The following is a 20365-nucleotide window of genomic DNA, read 5'->3' on the forward strand; positions in this document are numbered from 1 at the left end:
TTGTTTAACTTATTCATGTTAAGGTCCCATTATTTATACAGGCTTAAACTGATTGTGAGAGAACGGATTATCATATAATTGTGAATATTTTCATGATATTTTAGTGCAGGATGGAAATAATAATCACCTGTTTAATTAAAATCCGCTGTTCATAAAAATACAACAATTAAAATTTGTTCAAAGAATGGTGATCATTCAAAAAAGACTTTTCATTAAACAGGTGTATAAACACGAGTTAGGGAAATTATCTGTTTTATTCATAGCAATAAAGCTTTAGAACCAAATTTGTATTGGAATAATAACATTTACTGTTAAAAATATAGCATTTATTTCAAACAACCGTTATGTTAATTTCTGAACTATTGAAATTAAATCTTAACTATTTATCGGATATTCAATGGATTATTATTTACATGTATAACCTGAATGAGACAACAATAACACATTAAAATCTCATAATCTCATTGAGAACATGTTTGTTCAATTGTACATATTATTGCTTAGTTACAAAATAACAGCACCGTATAGAAGCAGTTTTTTACAACATAGCTGACGTCATACATGTTGTTTGGTAGCCATAGCATCAATTATGTTTACTGTCAATTAATAAAAATTAAATATACACACCTGGAAAGTTGTCATGGTAGCTTGGTGTGAGACTGTCTTCTCCTCTGTGCCAACTGCGACTTCTACAACAATTGAGAAAACTAAGTCTTATCTCCCATTTAAATAATAATAACCGGTATGTTAGCTCAAATTTTATTAAATATTTATCAAATGGAAAATAGAGTATAAGTAATAATATATTAGCGTTTAAGAAATGAACTTGGATGATATACAATAGATATTTTAATTACAACATTAACCTGATTTTGTAACGTGAGATTTCTCCGAAGACACAGGGGAGCTTGTAGTAAAAGGCAAGTCTTTCAAACAATCACACGAGCAAGGCTTTTGATTTTCCTATAAACAAAGAGATGTTGATCAAAATCACTTTTTATAAGAACAAACAGATTTTTAACACAACATTATGTATACTCCAAAAGTTAGAATATTTTTTCACAGAATATGTAATGTCTGTTGTAAGATGATCGTTAAAACTCGCCTAAAACGCTTCATATTGTCTCAAGCATATTATAATGCAGCTTATTTTTTGGCTTTCAACTGGGAGGCTGCCCAATTAAAAGACTGACCCCGCTGTTCAAAGTGGGTTGCATTGGTGATAAATGAAAGAGGTGTGATTGTAAAGATTGTATGTGTATTATAGTATGAATGACAGAAATTAATAAGACATCCTTATAAATTGACGTTTGCCATACAATGTAATTATTATCTCAGTAATAAAACAGATTTGATTTGATCCTAACTCGAGCTTATTGTACACAATTATTTTTCTAAAAAGTTATTAAAATAAAAATGTTTAAATAAGACAAAACTAAGGATACATTGCAACATTATGATATGTCATTCATTATTTACACACCTATACTTCTTTTTAGTAAATCTGTTACCATAGTTTCTTGAAACTGAGACATCAACAACCACTTGTTCTATAACTTTTACATAGTTAAACAGAAACATTTGATACATTTTGGATATTTTCAAAATGTATTAAAAACCTATTCATTGCATTTTTATCACATTAAAAATCATAAGATTAATGGTATATATTAATATTACATTACAGTATGTTACTTTATGGGATTTCCAATTTTGATTGGTATGGAAATACAAAGACTTAAATTAACACAGATTAAGTAATACTCGTATATTTCATCACATTCCTTAATTGGTCTTGTAAAATTATTCCATAATTTACCGTAACATTACCTTGTCTTGTAACTCAGCCAGAAGTGATCTCTCAAACGGTATTGTACTATCAAGAGTAAAATTTTCATCTAAAAAAAATCTGAAAAGTAAAGAATAAAAGTTTGATTACCAAATCATAGGGCCAACAAATATATTACAAATTAACAATAACTTGAGAGGAACAAGGCAGAAAAAATATTAACTAAAAATTTCATTTAAAATACAATTGTTGCAATTACCATTGAATTGTCAGCACTTTGGTTATCAGAGGGTGTAGAGGTCTGTGTCTTAGCTTTGATTTTCTTGTTATGTAAATTAGATAATTCTTTGCAAGTAGCAGCTAACTGAGATTTCAGGTCCTGAATAACAATAATTATAAACATTTAGGATTAAATTATAAAATAAAAACTACTTGAGTTTACTAGCTGGCTTCAAAGCACGCAGGAGCAAGTTTTACATAAATTTTTATGATTAACATGTAAGTTGAAATTATTTATATTTTAATATAAACTAAAAAGGAAGTAAAACACTTCTAAATCACATAACAGAGGAATTTACATTAGAGTTTTAAATCGATTGACAAATTATGATACAGTTTTATATGTAATAGTAGGGGAGACCCGGGCAAAGTGGCCACTCTAAGGGTTTTTTTATTTATTATTTATTCAAAATTAAATTTGTTAAAATAAATATTATGTGAGTATATTACATATTTAGTTACCTATCTATTGGTATAACTGAGAAACACTATAAGTATCACCTTTTGTATTAAAAAAATTTTTTTTCAATTTACTGCAAAATGGCCACTTTACCCACAGGGGTAGGGCAAAGTGGCCATATGTGGCAACTTTGCCCGTTGTTGTGATAAAGAGCAAACATAATTATATCAAGATCATAAATTTATTACAAAGTATTATTGGACTACCTAATATAAAAACTGGAGTAAAGAATATAAGAAATTGGCAAAAAAATTAAATTGGCCTAAATAATTCAGTTTAGGTTTTTCTTCTTAATGGCAATGTTCGCACAAGAAGCCGTCGTCCTCCTCCTCACAACCCTGCACAAGCTTCGTGGGCCCAGCGGGTGGCATTCAGAGCATCTTACCCATCCTTCACAATCCTTTGAACAGGAAATACAGTTCACTGCAGTAGAGACAATCAGCGTCACTTACATCACTGTCAGAGTTTTCTTCAAATTGTAGTTGACGTTTCACTTTTACTCCACACTTCCTTTTTTTATTTCCCTGTTCTGATTTGCTTGATACTGCGACTGTGGATTTTCTTTTTGGACACGAAACCTTTCCTTTTTCTTCTTTCTCCCTTTTCTTTTGTGCCTTCAAAGTCCTTCTCATCTCCTTTTCCCTTTCTTTTTTTTCTTTTTCCTTTTTTGCTTGTTCTAACTCCAATTTATATGGGCTTGAGGTCAATACAGCAGCGGTTCCTTTTTTCCTGTTTTTGTCTTCTTAACAGCTTTTGTTTTAGGTAAAGGAATTATATCCTTTGGACTTACAGCAAAGGAAGGTCCTATTAGTGAGCTGGAAGAAGGCCCAGGTTGTGAACTGGAAGAAGGCCCAGGTTGTGGGACTGGAAGAAGGCTCAGGTTGTGGACTGGAAGAAGGCCAGGTTTTGAACTGGAAGGAGGACCTTGTTGTGGCTTGGAAGTTGGTCTTGGTTGCAGTAGGATTTCTTCTCCAGGTTCAGATTGAACTTCTTGATCTTTCAAACGGTAGGCATATACCTTCTTGAGGTGATTCAAGTACGGGTCTTCAGTTTGACATGTTTCACGCTCTTGTTGAACAGGTCTGAACTGTTGAGGAAGCACATCGGTGCATTCGGCAGCAACGTAATCAGCTTCTGTGAAAAACATCTTGGTTTAGTGGCACAATGCCACACTTGCGATCTAATAAGTTGGCTTCATAGTATATGAAATTATATCAATATAAGTATTAATTTTGCTTTTTTTTGTTGCTCTCTTACAATGTTTAGTAGGCATTATAAAAAGTGTTACATAGGGTTACTAGGCATATAATTAAAATTTTAAATATATTATACTAAGTTAGGTATATAATAATAATATGTTGCCTGTTTACTGTCATGCCTATTAAATATTTAAATCAGATATATAGACGTAAACAGCCTATAATGTGGGTAAAATAATAGTAAACTATTGTCTATAACATATTATTATTAAGCAATGTACATTGCTAACTACGATATTCAATAACACTATGTAATATAATATTGTTAAATATAAAAGGTTTTATAACACAGCCATTCTTTAATACACTTTAACGGTTTTGCACGAAATCAAATCCGATAACATTTATTTAATTACAAAAATTAGAATTTACATACTATACTTCAGAGTAGCATAACATTAAGAGAATAATAATAATGGATTGTATGAATATCCCAATAGAAAACAATCACGGGCAAAGTGGACATCTTGGCCACTTTGCCCACTTGCCTGAATGGCCATTTTGCCCTAAGCGACGCCATTAATTTGGATCGCTCTACAACAAAATCAACTGAACCTATAAACTCAACTGAAACATAAAACTAAGGGTAAATGTATACGTTTCTTAAGCAATGTGCTTGATAAACCTCGGGGAATCAAAATATAAATACAAAAAAATATAGTATTAAGTACATACCTTAGATCACCAGTAGGAAAAATCACTGTTTTCTTCATAAAATCTGCAAACACAAACAATCGGCTTCCACACTTTCTCAGAACACGTGTAACGGGCTGCAACGTAAGTGACCTGACTGCCGCTAGGTAGCAGCACCTTACAGGGACAAAATAACCCCTACTGACCACTTTGCCCGTGCTGGCCGCTTTGCCCGTGTCTCCCCTACATACTATGTAATCATTAGAGTTATTTACTTTTAAAATAACGCACTAAACATTGCCATTCAGTTTGATCAAATGTGGTATTACAATAAACACAATTGACATACGGTATTACAATAATTTATAAATCACAAAGTTACAGTTAAAGTGGAATTTCTTTTAAAGACTAAGATAGTTTTAAAAAGTCATGATTTTTCAATAGTTTGTTTCAATTACGCACTCTTGGTGTTAGTAAAATCAAGTAAGTAAAAAAATACAAGTGGAATACACCAAATAATTCAGATGAAGAAATCCTATACACATTGAGTATGAGGAAATATGATCATTTATACCTTGACCTTGACAAGTAGACCTTGTGAGAGATCAAATGTTATCGATTAATAGTCTTTTTTTTAATGATAAATGGTTTTTGAAAATGGTAATACAGTATCAATAAAAATACAGTCAGGGAGATTGATATTGTGCAAACAATAAGTAAACAAAAACGTAATATCTGCTAATACTACTAAGACATTTTTTAAATAGCTACTAGCTTTTGTATGAGTAAAGTGAACATGTTATAACTGGGCATAGTACTGCTACAGTTTTTTTCTGATTCCTTATTATTAACTGTTAAATAACATTAGAAAATACTTTCTTATTATTAACATTTTAAATTAAATTTAGTTTGAACATTTTCAAAGTAATTTCTTTTTATAAATGGTTATTTTAATAATAAATTGTTGAAGAATACTGACAATTATTCATTATTACCTGGTCTAATCTTACTCTTATTTGTGTTATTATTGTTATTTAGATATAACATGATAATCAAGATAATGAGAATCCCCAGTACACTTCAGCTTAAATGGATAAAATACAAGAATTTTCTTTTGTCTTTGAACATACAAATATCTTTGTACTAATAGTAATATTTACTTTGGAGAAGTTTACTGTACATAAACATTAATGTCCTCTTAGCTAGTAAACAATCTAAGAAGTAAATCTTTCCTTGCACCATAAAGCATCTCAAGTAAGATTAGGTGAGATGGGGATTTCCAATATAATGCTGTGCCTGCTATGTGTGTGCTGTGCTGAGCTAGTTGTGAAAACTGAGTAATTGTGGTTTTTTTGTTGTCTTATGTGCGTCGTATCGAGCAATTATAACCACAATAATGAAGCCATACAGCAAATTTAATTTTATAATGTGGTCTGTTACATGAAAATAACAAACTTCAACAAGATATCCAAAGCAAACATGAGTGTAACTCCAAACTAGAGATTACCTTGGCTAGCATGGAAGCCAAAATGGAGGATCTTCTAGCAGCTGAGGAAAAATATGTAGAACAAATTGAAACTCTCCAAGAAAAAACTGCATGACACACTATTAGAATTGGAAAAAAGTAAAACAAAACCAATCAGAACTACAAAATTTATTTGAAGACCATGATTACACTCAAACCCAACTGCTCACACAATATTCACAAAAGATAACCAATCTTGAAAAAAATCAATTTGAAGATGAATAATGAAGAAAATTGTTCACATGAAAGTGCCAACAAACTGCAAAACCCAAAATCGTATAAATCAACAGAGACCCAAACATACAATGAAACCTTGACTACTATCACAAACTCATCATTTCTCCTGGAACTAGCTAAGCTAAGACAGAGGCAAAATGAAGCAGATCTTAAGATTAGGGATATTGCTGCTCAACTTGACAATAACTCCAAACAACGTGACAAAGAAAAAACAGCCTCTAGTCTTGACTACTGTAAACAAAATAAAGAAAAACCGAAGTCACAGGGCCAGACAAACACAAGTCTCAGAAAATCAAGAGCTTTTAATGGAAAAGGCAATGTTTTCAGCATCTCCCTGCAGGTGGCAAAAAGTAGACCATCAACTACTACTTTACAGGAAACAGGGTTAATTGGGGGAACAAAATCCACCTCCGACTAAAAAACTGCCAACAACACTGACAGAGGTATCCAGCCAACTGACAACCCTACAGGCATCTGAACCTAGCTTCTCGACAACTCTACAGGCAACAGGATTAACGGAGGGAACCAGTCAAACCCCAACTAAAAAAAAAACTGTCTACACCAACATTGACAGAGGTATCCAGCCATTGACAACTCTCCTGAAACAGGATTAACGGGGGAACCAGTCAAACCCCAACTAAAAAACTGTCTACAACAACATTGACAGAGGTATCCAGCCAATTGACAACTACTCCTGGAAACAGGATTAACGGGGGGGAACCAGTCAAACCCCAACTAAAAAAACTGTCTACAATAACATTGACAGAGGTATCCAGCCAAATGACAACCCTACAGGCAACTGAACCTAGCCTCATGACAACTCTACAGGCAACAGGATTAACGGAGGGAACCAGTCAAACCCCCAACTAAAAAACTGTCCACACCAACATTGACAGAGGTATCCAGCCAATTGACAACTCTACTGGAAACAGGATTAACGGGGGGAACCAGTCAAACCCCCAACTAAAAACTGTCTACAACAACATTGACAGAGGTATCCAGCCAAGATGAAAACCCTAACCCTACAGATAACAGGCCAGGTCCCAAGTAACGGTTTGGACTTCACTCCAAGTGATGACGAGGACTTTCAACATCATTGTAGTGGAGCAGATGTTCACCACCTAAACCCCAACTCCACTTTTAAAACTAGCAGACTATACTGACTGTCTGAAGACTTCATCTGCTAACCACTTAAACTCAAAACATGACAGAGGACCAAACTCTAGATGACTTCTTTAGCAGTAATAATTTTATAAAATACCATATGGCTGTAAACTATAACATCATGGGCATAAAACTCAAAAACATTTTTTTAGAGACAACACACAGACTTAGGAGAAAAGCAAAAAGAAACATCCGCAGAAACAATCAGCAAAACTGAACAAAACATCCTGCAGACACACCAAAAAAGCCTTTACTAGAAAACTTACAAGAACCATAAACTTCCCAACTGAAACTAAAAGTATAAACCCTCTAAAAAAGCTAAAAATACTCCACCAAAATATTGACTCATTAATGAACAAAGACAAACCAGCTTGACCACTTACTTCATACCACAAAACCTCAGATTGTAGTCTTGACAGAGCATAGTCTAAAAGATTACCACTTCTACATACCAAACTAAGAGATTACATATTAATTGGGGGGTTTTCCAGAAAGTTTTCGAGAAAAGGAGGAGTGGCCGTATACGCTCATGAATCACTTGGAAATGTAGTAGAAAGTAAAGACACAACCTCTGAAGAAGATGATTTGTGAACAATATGCAGTCAATATTAAAGTGAAGCAGAAAACTGTATACCTTCTTGGCGTCTACAGACCTCCAAGTTCGAAACCTTGAAGATGCCCTGAATATAATCTCAAGTACCTTAGACAAAATACCTACATGGAAATGCCCTACCATCATCATGGGAGACATAAATATAGACATGCTGACACAAAACCAAAACAGAAACAAACTAGAAAATATGTTGAGCAGTCATAACATCGAAAGACTAGAGCTACCACCAACTAGAGTCACCTCAACATCAGCCACATCTATTGACATGGTATGCTCTAACTTAAAACTCTAAAGACATCAACGTAGATGTCATCACTACAGGACTGTCGGATCACAAAGCGCAAATCAGCACAATCAACGTCCAAAAGCAACCCCAGAACTTGAGACTCCCATCCTCAACACGTCGACAGTTATAATCAGGAAAATCTCAATCAACTAAAAATTATACTGTCAAACGTAACCTGGTGTGGACGTTTACAACAAAATAGAAGTTGATCAGGCCTATGACAGCTTTAATAATACTTTGATTTTAGCCTTGAATACAGCATGTCCTACCAAAAAATTAAGGTCAAAGAAAAAAAAGAAAATTTGGTATAGTGATTGATGAGGATACACAAACACTAAAACACAACTACTTACAAGCACTGGGACAGAATGCTACTTCATAGTTTCAGAAGAAAATAAAACAGAAACAGCTGCTAGAAAAAAGGGAATATGACTTAAAACTGAAGGAAAAGCGAAAAGAAATCACATCGAACTACATTCAAAACTGTGAAAACAAACAAAGAGCCCTTTGGGAGGTGATCAACTACGAAAGGTGTAAAAATACAAAAGATTCCATCAACCTTCAACTACTAGTCAAAAATGAACTGATTGAGGAGCCGCTTGAAATTGCTCAACAATCAATCAACATTTTGTCTCAGTGGCGGAGAAAACTCTTACTGCTGCTGGCCAGATACAAACAAAGGCCACAACTAAATGAGCTAGAAACTGACTATATTCCTGACTTGACTTTCTACCAGTATCAGTCATCGAAGTAACAAACACCATATCTTCTTTTAAATCCAAACCGTCCTCTGGAATTGATGAAGTGTCCTCCATACTGCTAAAACACTGTAAGGAAGAAATTGCACCTCCACTTACATTCATCATAAACCTATCTTTCACCCAAGGAATTTTTCCCAAAGCATTAAAAACTAGCAAAAGTCTTTCCTAAACTCAAAAAGAATCCGAGCACCTCAATCGATAACTACCGCCCCATATCCCTCCTATCAACAATATCCAAAGTAATTGAGAAAATTGTCCTTGTCAGACTCTTGAACCATCTGACGGTAAACAACATCATCACAAGCCAGCAACATGGATTCCTCAAAGGCAGATCAACAACTTCTGCCATAATAAATTTCACTGAGCTTGTGCTGAATGAAATAGAGGAAGGAACTGCCATCAGTGCATTTTTCCTGGATTTCAGTAGGGCGTTCGATTGCTTGGAGCATGATCTTATATTAGAAAAGATGAAGAACATGGGGATAAGAGGGATTTTCTGGAAAGTGGATGTCAAGTTATCTAAAAGGCAGATCACAAACAGTAGAGATAGCATATACATTAAACAATACAATTTATAAAACTAGATCACCACCACTTTTAATTGACAGAGGTGTTCCCCAAGGCTCAGTTCTTGGACCAATGCTTTTTATTCTGTTAACTAATGACCCTCCCAAAATATCTACAAGAGTTCTGCCAAGTCATGATGTATGCTGATGACACAGCCTTGCTGGTGGCCGAGAAACAAATACCAGAACTTGAAATATCTTCCTTTGTAGCCCTGGACATGGCAAAGCAATACTGTCACCAAAACAATCTTATATTAAATGACCGCAAAACCCAACAACTGAACTTAGGAAGAGCAAGTGCAGTAATACATGGCTTGCCAGATATTGAATTGAAAAATGAAGCTAACTACCTAGGAATCATCATTGACAACAATCTAACCTGGACTCCACATGTAGACCAACTCTGCAGAAAGCTCAGCAGTAGCCTATATGTATTAAAAAGAATAACAAAAATGAGCAATCTGGGACACAGCAAAAACTGCTTATTTCTCACTCTTTGAAGCACATCTAAGATATGGATTAGTGGTATGGGGAAACTCTTCCATCGGGAATCTCCAACGGGTACTAATACTTCAAAAGAAAGCTGTGAGAACATTGGCAGGACTAGACCCAAAGGCTACTTGCCGGCAAGCTTTTCAAAATCTTAAAATCTTGACTGTGATATCTCTGTTTGTGACTGAAAGTGATCTGCTATGCTGTCTCACAGAACATTACAAGGCTGGGAGAAATGCACCATTACAACACCCGGAACGCCATGAACTATGCTCTGCCAATTCATCGTCTTGCTCTGTACGAGAGGAAGCCAAGCTATGCAAGACCTAAAACTCTTCAATATTCTTCCAGACCATCTGAAATAAACAGTGGACAGAAATGCTTCAAGAAGAAACTCCAAGAATGGTTTCTACAGAGGACATTTTACTCCCTTGAAGAATTTATAAACTGGAGGAACCATTAATCATAGTGCTTAAAATGATGCTTTATCCACTGTTTTCTACATTGCTGACTAATATCCTAAATTATTACCTTTACCTACTTGACGCCAATTCTGTAACTCTATGTACATGAATAAAGAAACTGTCTATTGTCTATTGTTATCTCCGAAACATGTGACGAGTGATTACACCTTTTCGATAGATTTTGAATTTCAGAGAGATAAGGAATCCTCCCCAGAAGGATAACTCCCCTGGAGGGTTCACTTCTGGCTGGTTTGTACCTTCCAGTTGAACCCACAGTGGGTACATCAAAAACCGATGTGTCACTTAAATCTGGATAACCTTATGGATATCCAGGAGTGGCACATCACTAACTGCAAATGTAGAGATTCTGGGGCGCAAGGGTAATTCGACAGGTCTAGTCTACTGCGGGAGATGACTGTTGGAGTTGGTGGCGTTTTTTCCCTAAGAGTCTAAGGTTCCTTGCCAGCCTATACATAAGGGTGTGCCACCCCCTGCCTTCTTTGACTAGAGAGGCTGGTTCAGAGCTGGCTTCTCCTTCTTCCTAGGGGACATGACTTGAGATTAGTATCCTAAACTTTTCCTCATGAATCTCGACAAGAGACAGCCCCTACTCCCAACCTTACCCATCCAATATATCCTGTCACTCTGGAAGTAGTGCAAAGGTCCTAATAAAAACTATACCTGAACAAGACAATCACTTGAATCTAACTGCAACCTAAGGTTTGTATTCTGTTCTACCAGTTGCTCATACATCTCTTCCCCTGTTTTATCTTTCATTTTCAAACTTTCCAACTCTTCTTGAGACTTTGAGAATAAATCATTTAATATATTGTACTTCTCTTTGATGTCCTTGAGTTTTGTGTCTTGAAACAACTTTTCAGATAATTTCAAATCAGCCTGAAAAATAAAAAAGCAAAATTTAACTTTGGATGAAAAACCCTTAATAAATGTTTTAGAAATTGTATGACAACTCTGTTTAAAGTGTCTATCTGTATACCTTTTATATTTGTGTCTATCTGTGTGCCTTTATATTTGGTAAATGTTTGTTTATGAAAATACTAATTGCATAGTATTTTTAAAGCTACAGTACAGTAAATGTGGTTCTCCTGTCACACTAGATCATTGTCACCTAGTGCTCAGAGAGAAAATAATTATTTAAAATAAATGTTAAAACTAAATTATATTTTAAAATATGATTTTTATTATAATAATGAGTATAAGCTTTGGAAGCTGATGTTGAAATATGATTTGACGTTCAGAGATTTTATCCAATATCTGTCTCTGATATGTGACACTGGTTGGAGTTCTCTGCATATGGGAGCCCCTGATGTCTAGAAACTTTGACATTTTAAAGAATTTAGCCTCTCAATGAACCCAAATTCCGTTCTGGAGGCTTTAGGCTCTGGAACCTCCTGACATCTAGGACTCCTCTCTCTGCCTATAGAGTCCCTATAATCTAAAATGTACAGCCTTTAAAAATGTAATACAACCATTCATTTCCAGAAGCTTTAGAGCTTTTGAGGCCCTGTTCTCTTAAAGTTACTGTCCTATAAAATCTTAGATACTGGGAGATTCCATCTTCTAGAACCTTTTGTAGTCTGGAAGTTCCTAGCCTTGGGAGTTTCTGATTCTGGTATTCCTGGCATTTTAAAATTCCAGTCTCTAGATTCTTTCCGACACTAGGGGCTACCATCTTCTGGGAGTTACCAACATCTATAGATCTAAACCATTCCTAGAACTGGAATTTTACAATCTCTAAATGCTTTTGCCTCTGTAAAGTCTCGATCTTTAAATGATTTTAGTTTCTAGAACCTCTCAGACTCCAAGGTGCTTCTAGGCTGCAGGGGTTCTTGGAAAGTGAGAGTTTCGGGCCACTTTGAGTTCTTGGACACTGAAATTTTTGACACCTGGTAACTTGTTATCTGAAACTTCAGGGAGTAACACGTTTTCATTCATTAAAAATTCAATTTAATAATTAACCTTCCTGCACTAAACAGAAAGAGAAATTGATCTAAACTCAAAATTTGCATAGAATCAACCTTTCCCACCGTAGCAATGTCATAGGTATGATTAGGTTTGTTTAAATAATTTCTGAACATTGATTACCCAGGTCATGGATTGTATGTACAAGTAGGGTTTACAATATGAAGAAAATATTTTAACACCAACTGACCTGCTTTTCCAGGTTTAATAGCAACTCTTTCAGCTTTGAATTTTCTCTCTCAGCATGAGACAGCTGGATGGTGACTGATTTGTTGTTGTCAACAAATAGAGAAAGTTTTTCTTCAATCTCTTCTTGTTTTTGTTTCTGCATTTCCAAAAGCTGTTGGCTGACCAACAACCTAAAAATATTTATTTCAATTTAAAAATTAAAATCCTAATACAGATTACATAATCCACGTCAATTAAAATTTAATTATGAATCTATCTTTGTATCATTTGTTTATCATATTACTGAACAGCTAATATATCTGAATACTTCATCTGAAATTTTTATCATCATCGTTCTAGGTTTATAGTGTCTGATCAGTCTCAAATAACATTTTTAAATAATTCTTTTTCACTCCTCCCCCCACCCATTGGGAGTCCTCTGTAGTCAGCACACAGCTGCTACTGTATAGTATCCTCATGAAAAAGATAGGTTAGATTGAAATAAAATGTTAATCAGGCTTAATTTAATTGAAGTAAATTGTAGCTGATTTAAACTTTCTTAGGGTTTGAATCAGATTTTTGGTCCTAAGCCACAAAAACCTGTATGATCAGTCTGATCACCTTACTGTTGATTGATCATATCGATCATGGATTGGTTCATCAGTTTAGCCAATCACAAACCATTTCACTCCACTCACGTAGATGTAATTACCACCTCTACCAGTTTTGGTTTATCTCTTGACTAAAAATAGCTCTCCATGTCCACACTGATGCCAGTATGTAGATTTTAAATGGGTTAACAATATTTCAATGTAGTTTGAAATGGATAACTTAGTTAATATTCATACCAACAGCTCCATAAGCTTAGGTACTAAAGTAAAACACTACTAAAGGGGGAGAACAAACAACAGCTGCAAAAAGGCTACAGAGTCTTCAAAGGTTAGCTTGCTTAAGCATCACGGGAGCGATGAGCTCCTGCCCAACACTAGCAATCGAAGCGGTCCTGGGTTACACTCCTCTTGGCCAGGAGGTGATGAGAACAGCTGCGATGAGCGCAATGAAGCTTCTAGGAACAAAGGTAATAAATGCTACCTCCTTAGAAGGCCACATGAAAATATTGCAAAAATTTCCTGAGGCTGAAATGCTAACCAAAGTATCAGATGCTATGGTTAAGAAATACTCCTTTGAAAAACCATATACGGTCTCTATCGAAAGTAAGGAGAAATGGATTAAAAAGGAGGCCTACCCTACAAAATGAGTCTTGAAGTTTTTCACTGATGGTTCACTCCTAGACTCTAGGGCAGGATACGGAATACATGGACCTGGAGTTGACATGGCTGTGCCCCTAGGAAGACATGTCATGGTTTTTCAGGCGGAGGTCATGGCAATAGACTCATGTTCCAGAAGACTCATACAATTGAGGACAAAAGGATTATCATACCTTCTGATAGTCAGGCTGCACTGAAGGCACTGGATACCTGTTCCTTTGATTCGAAAGCGGTCTGGAAATGCAGGAATGCTCTAGCAGAGCTGGCAACGAAAAACAGAGTAACACTCGGTTGGGTACCGGGTCATGAAGGTATTTATGGGAATGAAAAAGCGGACATCCTCGCCAAAAAGGGAGCAGAATCCACATTGGTGGGGCCTGAGCCAGGTTGTGGGATAGCCTTCTCCAACATTAAAGCTCTGGTCAAAGATTGGGAAAAGAGGACAAGACACAAGAATTGGAGTAGAGCCTCAGGTTTAAGACTATTCAAATTGTTTATCTCTCCTTACGCTAAAGGGTGGACAGTTCTCCTAGACCAGAATAAGGAGGATATAAGACTGATATTAGGAATGTTGACAGGACATGGCCCTCTGAGGAAGCACCTTATGAAGGTAGGCCTTAGTCAGAGTAGCGAATGTAGACTCTGTGGAGAGGAGGAGGAGTCAGCGGAGCACATTTGGTTAGATTGTCCTGCCATCGTAGAGACTCTTAAAAGATACCTGGGAGCATATCTCCTCAGCCCCAAGGACATTAGAGAACAGGAGCCCTTAAATCTGATTGGTTTTTGCAAAAGCCTTGGTCTGAGGGCACAAAATAAAGTAAGGGAGGCGCAAAGGTCCTTTTTAGGACTAAGCGCGGGGACAAACTGTCCTCTTCCCTAAGGAAAGGAAAAAAAAATGGTAAAACACCCTGGAGTGCATTGTGAGTGGTAATTGTGAGGTGCATATTCTCAGTACAGTATCTCAGTGTTATCAGTGCTATCACAAAATAGTCAAAGATTTATTTGGGTACTAACAATATAGAGGTGCTCTAGAAGTTATACAGTCCATACAATAGCTACTTAAGTTAGATCTTTAAAAGTTGAAAGACAAAACTTTCAGATTTACTCACTTATGTGAATAAGAGGCAGATTCCTTTTCGTTCTTCATGATTACATCTTCCAAGGATGAAATCTGACTTACAAGAGAATTATTAATACCCTCCAAGTATTCATTTTTCCGCTGTACTGCAAGTATTTCATTCTGTAAGGATTTCAGAAACCTGTAAAATAAAAATTATCTGGTTGTAATATTTTTGAAATTTTTTATAAATTTATCATAGCTTTACACTCTTGACTCACTATAAATCACTCAACACAAGTCATACTTTATTTATAATTTTCAGACAATAATAGCAAACATTAATTATTGGTTTTCAATTTTTTAACTTTATAATGCCGATGGCACAATGTAGCAGGTATGGCCGTTAACACAAGATAATTGATCAAGTAACGAAGAGTGTGGTTGCTCTTTGGATGGATGACCATTGAGTGATCCTGTACTTGCAAGCAGTCCGCCCGCCCAGCCATTGGTGGTGGTTTGGAAAACACAAGGTAAACCATTGGTGCCGAGGTAAGTGTCAGAGATGGCACCCAAACTTCACCTGGTGAAATAAGACATTCTTCACCTTTTACCTTTTTCATAATTAGCTGACTTAACTCATTTCAGGTTTAAGCTTGCTGACCCTGATGTTCTGAATCAAGTATCTCAGTGTGCTGAATTTGTGCTATCACACAATAGTCAAAGATTGTTTCGAGTACTCTATGGAGGTGCTCTAGAATTTATACAAACATTGATTTACAGTTGCTTACAAAAGTAGCTCTGGAACACTTATGGAGTATTAATTAAAGAAATTCACAAGGGGACCCATCCCCTGTTTATTCCAAACTGCCAATACCACAGTGTGTCACCTTTGAAATACATTTCTATATACATCACAGACACACACCTACATACATAAAATTGTTTAAGAGCATTCCTTTTATTGACATAAAATGTCTTACATTTAGATAGTCAATAGTCAATAGTCTATTTTTTTATTGCGGAGACAAAATACATTTGTATAGCAAACGTCGATATGTTAAAATTTGGACATACATACCACATCGAGCTCTCATTCAGACATACATTTGATCACTCATTCCACGTTCATCCATCGCCAATAATTCCCACTTCGTTCTAGAGTCAGTCTTGTTATTGTGTGGTCTCCCAGTCATACTCCAGAAACTCTTTTATATTGTAAAATGCATTTGACGCTAAACAGCGTTTTAAAACGAGTTTTTAACGCCTTGAGCGTCGAGGCTTTTCTTAATTCATTAGGCAATCTGTTAATAAAATGAACCCCTGCCTGTGAAGGCAAGCGTTCATAAACCACCGTCCTGTGTCTCCCAGTTCGGTAGTTGTCTCTGCCTCTAGTCCCGTACGAGTGAATGTCTCGGCCCGTAATCAAGGCCACATTTAGACATACAATACAACGTTGTTTGTAAAATGTAGAGGCTAGGCAGAGTTAACAGTTGCAACCTTTTGAAAGTTGACCTGCACGACTCTCTAAACTTTAATTTTGCAATGGTGCGGATCGCTCGCTTCTGTAATTTAAACACTCTTGAAAATTGGTTCCTTGCACAGGCACCCCCATAGTACCAATCCGTAAGTGAGGTGTGGATAAATCAAGCCATAATACGCCGTTATCAGAACTTGACTTGGGCAGTATTTGGCTAGAGACCTCAGAACATAAATGCCTGAGGCTAATTTTGAGCAAACGTGATCGATGTGAAACATTCCATGTCAAACCTTGATCAAGGTAAATTCCAAGGAATTTTGGGAATAGACTTCTTCTAGTATTGTATCCGCTAACATAACGCTAGGTCCATACTCAAAGTCTACTGGGTTTAAAGTGAAATTTAAAAACGTTAGATTTAGATGAATTTGTATTTAGATTGAGGCTATGAAAATGTTGGACACAATTGTTCATTCCAACAAATGTGTTTTGTTCCAAATCTGATTTCGAAGATTCGTTAAAACAAAGAGTCGTATCATCAGCATACTGCACGATTTTCCCGTGTGGTAGTGATGATTTTATGTCATAACATAAAGCAGGAAGAGAGTTGGACTGAGAATGGATCCTTGAGGAACTCCATAACTCATATTTACAGAATTTGAAATATGATTAGAAATTTGGACAACTTGAGTTCTATGGCTTAGGAATGAACTAAGCCACGTGAGAGGCACGCCTCGAATGCCATGCGATTCCAGTCTGTCAAGCAGTGTAATATGGTCAACACAATCGAAAGCTTTAGATAAATCGAGAAGAACACACTTAAAGTGTGATTTCGGACTTTCCAATCCCTCTACAATCATATCGACAAGACCCACAAATTGCATCTATTGTCGATTTGCCCTTTCTGAAGCCAAATTGGTCATTTGAGAGCTGATTGTGTTTATTCAGAAACTGAAGCATTCGCACTACAAACAACTTTTCAAATAGTTTGCTTGAAAATAGGCAAAATAGAGACAGGCCGATAGTTATTCAGAGTGTAGGTCGTCTTTTTTAAAGATAGGGGTTTACTTTTGACATCTTCAGGAGTGAGGGAAAAACTCCCAAATGAAATGAGGAATTTATCAAGGCGGTCAGAGGCCTCACAATATGCTTCGAGCATTTTTTTATGAGCCACATTGAGTTTGAAATTAAGATCATTCGATTTTTTGGCTGGGAGCTGCTGAATAATACTGACGAGTTCTTTCTCGTCGACCGGTGCCAAGCACATAGAGGCTGATGGAATTTGTCTTCTCGTGGAGTTTGCTACAGGAGCCGATGGCCGAGGGCCTTGGTCACAAGCCACAGTTGCAAAAAACTTGTTAAACTCGTTAGCCACCTCAGTTTCATCATCCAAAAGCCGAATCCCCAATTTTGATCTGTGCTATTTTTGAAGGATTTGATTTATTGTTAATGATGCCCCAAATAGTTTTAGAAATGTTTTTTTGAAGATATAATCGCTTTTGAGACATCATATGCTTTTGCTGCATGGATCACCTTTCTATAAATTGTTTTATATTTCCGGAAAAATGTTTTAAAAATTGTCATCTTGTGTTTGTTTATAAATTTCAGAGTAAAACTTAAGTTTTTCTCTCGAGATGAGAATTCCTTTAGTGATCCATTTATTGTTTGTCATTTTTTGACCAATTTTGATGGTTCTTTTTGGACAACATAGATCTAAATAAAAGTTTAAATAACTATTAAAAGTTTCAAACTGTTGCTCAACTGGTTTGGATAAATTTAGAAAGTCCCACTTTTCTTTCGAAAGGAAAGAGTTGAGGAGAGCGATATTTTCTGGCCTTGTGTCTCTTACGGTTTTGGAAATTTTGGGCTCCCTAATGAATTTGTTCCACTAATTACGGCCTCTTGGCCATAGTGGTCAGAAATCGCTGTATTCACCACAGACACTGCGACATTAGGAAGGTTGGAGATAACATTGTCAATAGCCAGATTTTGTCATTGCTGTCACTCTTGTTGGGGTCTTGACAAGCAACTCGAGATCAAATGACCTTAATAAATCTGCTAATCGTTTTGTGGTTTTGCTGGTTGTTGTCCAAGACGTTTATATTAAAATCACCCATCAGGATGTAGTCAAGGTGATGATTCGTCAGGTCCGTTAGTAAGGATTCTAATTTTGTAAAAAACATGTTTTCGTTGCCACTGGGAGACTGTAGATGCCAATGACAATTAATTTTGAATTTGGGTTTTAAGTTTAATTCCGACTGCTTCAAAATGTTTCTCGTCTGTTTCTTGAATAGTAAAAGTTTTTGAAATGAAATTTTGTTTCAAAAAAAATTGCGACCCCACCTCCTTTGGAGTGATTACGACAGTACGAGTTCGCCAATTTAAAATTTGGAATTTTACATTGCTCAATGTTGTTTACTGGTTGAACCCGTTTTCGGTTACAACAAGTACATCTGTGTTCAGATCTTCACACATGAGCTGAAGTGCATCCAGTTTGTTAGTTGCGAATTGAGCGTTTTGGTGAAGCAGTCTCAATGAAATTTGGAATGGAACTTTTCCAATAGGTTTTTTGTTTTTGTTTTGATATATTCAATTCTGCCTGTCGATCCGAAGTGGGGACCCTAAAAAAGTATGGTGTTCTGTCGATCGAGAGTCAGTCTGTCGTTTGACTTGGTGTCGTTTGGAGGCTGGAAGTCTCTAGTTGATCAGAGGATCTGACGGCGGCGGCATACGTCTCATGACGTAAGGTTATTGGTCCGGAGAGGTCCATACAGGTAGGCGGCGACTGCAGCTCGGCGACAGGTTTTTTGGACGTCGAGTGGAAACCAGGCGTAGTTTTCTCGCAGATACAGCGATCATACCGCTGAGTACTCGTTTTCCCCAACTGATTGAGATGTTGGGCCGTGTTGAGTAAACAATCGCCTACCCAACATCGTCACGTCCACCATTGAAGCTCCCACCTTCCCGAGACACTCATGTAGTGTCATATTAATTCGCCTCACTTCTCTATTAATGTATGAGTCCCAAATGATCTTGATGGCGATGAAAACATGGAAACGACAATAACATTAGTGTGGTTGTGCCTCATGATAAAAGTTCATCATCTGGCCTACGATAACTCTAGCAGGTCGATTATTTCTTGGAGTGATGTCTGAGAGGTCGTTAGCCACCAGCCATAATAACGATCGTGTCATCTTTTGTGAAGTTTTTTGTCATACTGTGAGCATTTTCCAAGACATGGGCTCAACGACGCTCCTGAGCACGCATTGATAAATACTTCACATCTCGAGGAAACTTTTTGTTCTAAACAGGTGAAATATATTTTTACCATGGCTGTCAGCGAAGATATGAAGTTTCTGTGGTATTTCCGTGGCTTTTTCTTTATCAGACTTATTTAATGTTTGGTACTTTTGTGTTTTTGTTGATATACTTATTTTGTTTATTTGTTTTCCTTTTCTTTTTCTTACTTTTTTTGATCTCCACAAAATCCTCTCAGTGTCCGAGATATGTCCAGACAACAATGAGAAACCGTTGCTTAAGGGCAGAGGTGAATGGAGTGACGAGCTCTCGCTAACATCAAGTAAGCTGACTCCAGTAGTATTGCGCTCAGCCTCAGTACGCTCATATGATGAGGTTCGGAGACGTTCATTTTCGTTTTCTAACGTCCTGAGGGTCTGGGATCATGTTTTGCGTCTCCTCTCTCAGAATTACACAACGCTGACAAGGCTCGATCTTGTCTGTGATGTCCTCGGGGAGTTCATCAGTTTGCACGGCCAACTCCCGAACCCTCCACATGACGACTTTTGAGAAGATCGATTTCCTTTTCTTTCTGTTCAAGCTGGAGGTGCATTGACTGGCACTGGAGAACCAGACACGATTGCTGA

At 36.5% G+C, this 20365-nt stretch overlaps 1 protein-coding gene across 2 annotated transcripts in view; it reads right to left on the bottom strand.

Annotated features, from left to right (window-relative positions):
- Positions 1–345: 345 nt before the first annotated feature.
- The window catches only part of LOC124352946 (probable E3 ubiquitin-protein ligase bre1), a 32978-nt gene continuing 12958 nt past the window's right edge, over positions 346–20365 (bottom strand). The window contains exons 6-12 of one of the 2 annotated variants that reach the window (XR_006921559.1): positions 15057–15206; positions 12702–12870; positions 11210–11425; positions 2049–2168; positions 1831–1909; positions 867–963; positions 649–689 (exon numbers count right to left, since the gene is read on the bottom strand). Coding sequence is in view for 1 of the 2 variants with exons in the window: in XM_046802687.1 (XP_046658643.1) it covers positions 604–689; positions 867–963; positions 11210–11425; positions 12702–12870; positions 15057–15206 (718 nt within the window). In the remaining variant the exon portion in view is untranslated. Of the gene's footprint in view, positions 690–866; positions 964–1830; positions 1910–2048; positions 2169–11209; positions 11426–12701; positions 12871–15056; positions 15207–20365 lie in introns of both variants that reach the window. The other variant, XM_046802687.1, reaches the window with a different exon arrangement.

The sequence above is a fragment of the Homalodisca vitripennis genome, chromosome 1 (genome assembly GCF_021130785.1).
Source record: "Homalodisca vitripennis isolate AUS2020 chromosome 1, UT_GWSS_2.1, whole genome shotgun sequence".
NCBI lineage: Eukaryota > Metazoa > Arthropoda > Insecta > Hemiptera > Cicadellidae > Homalodisca > Homalodisca vitripennis.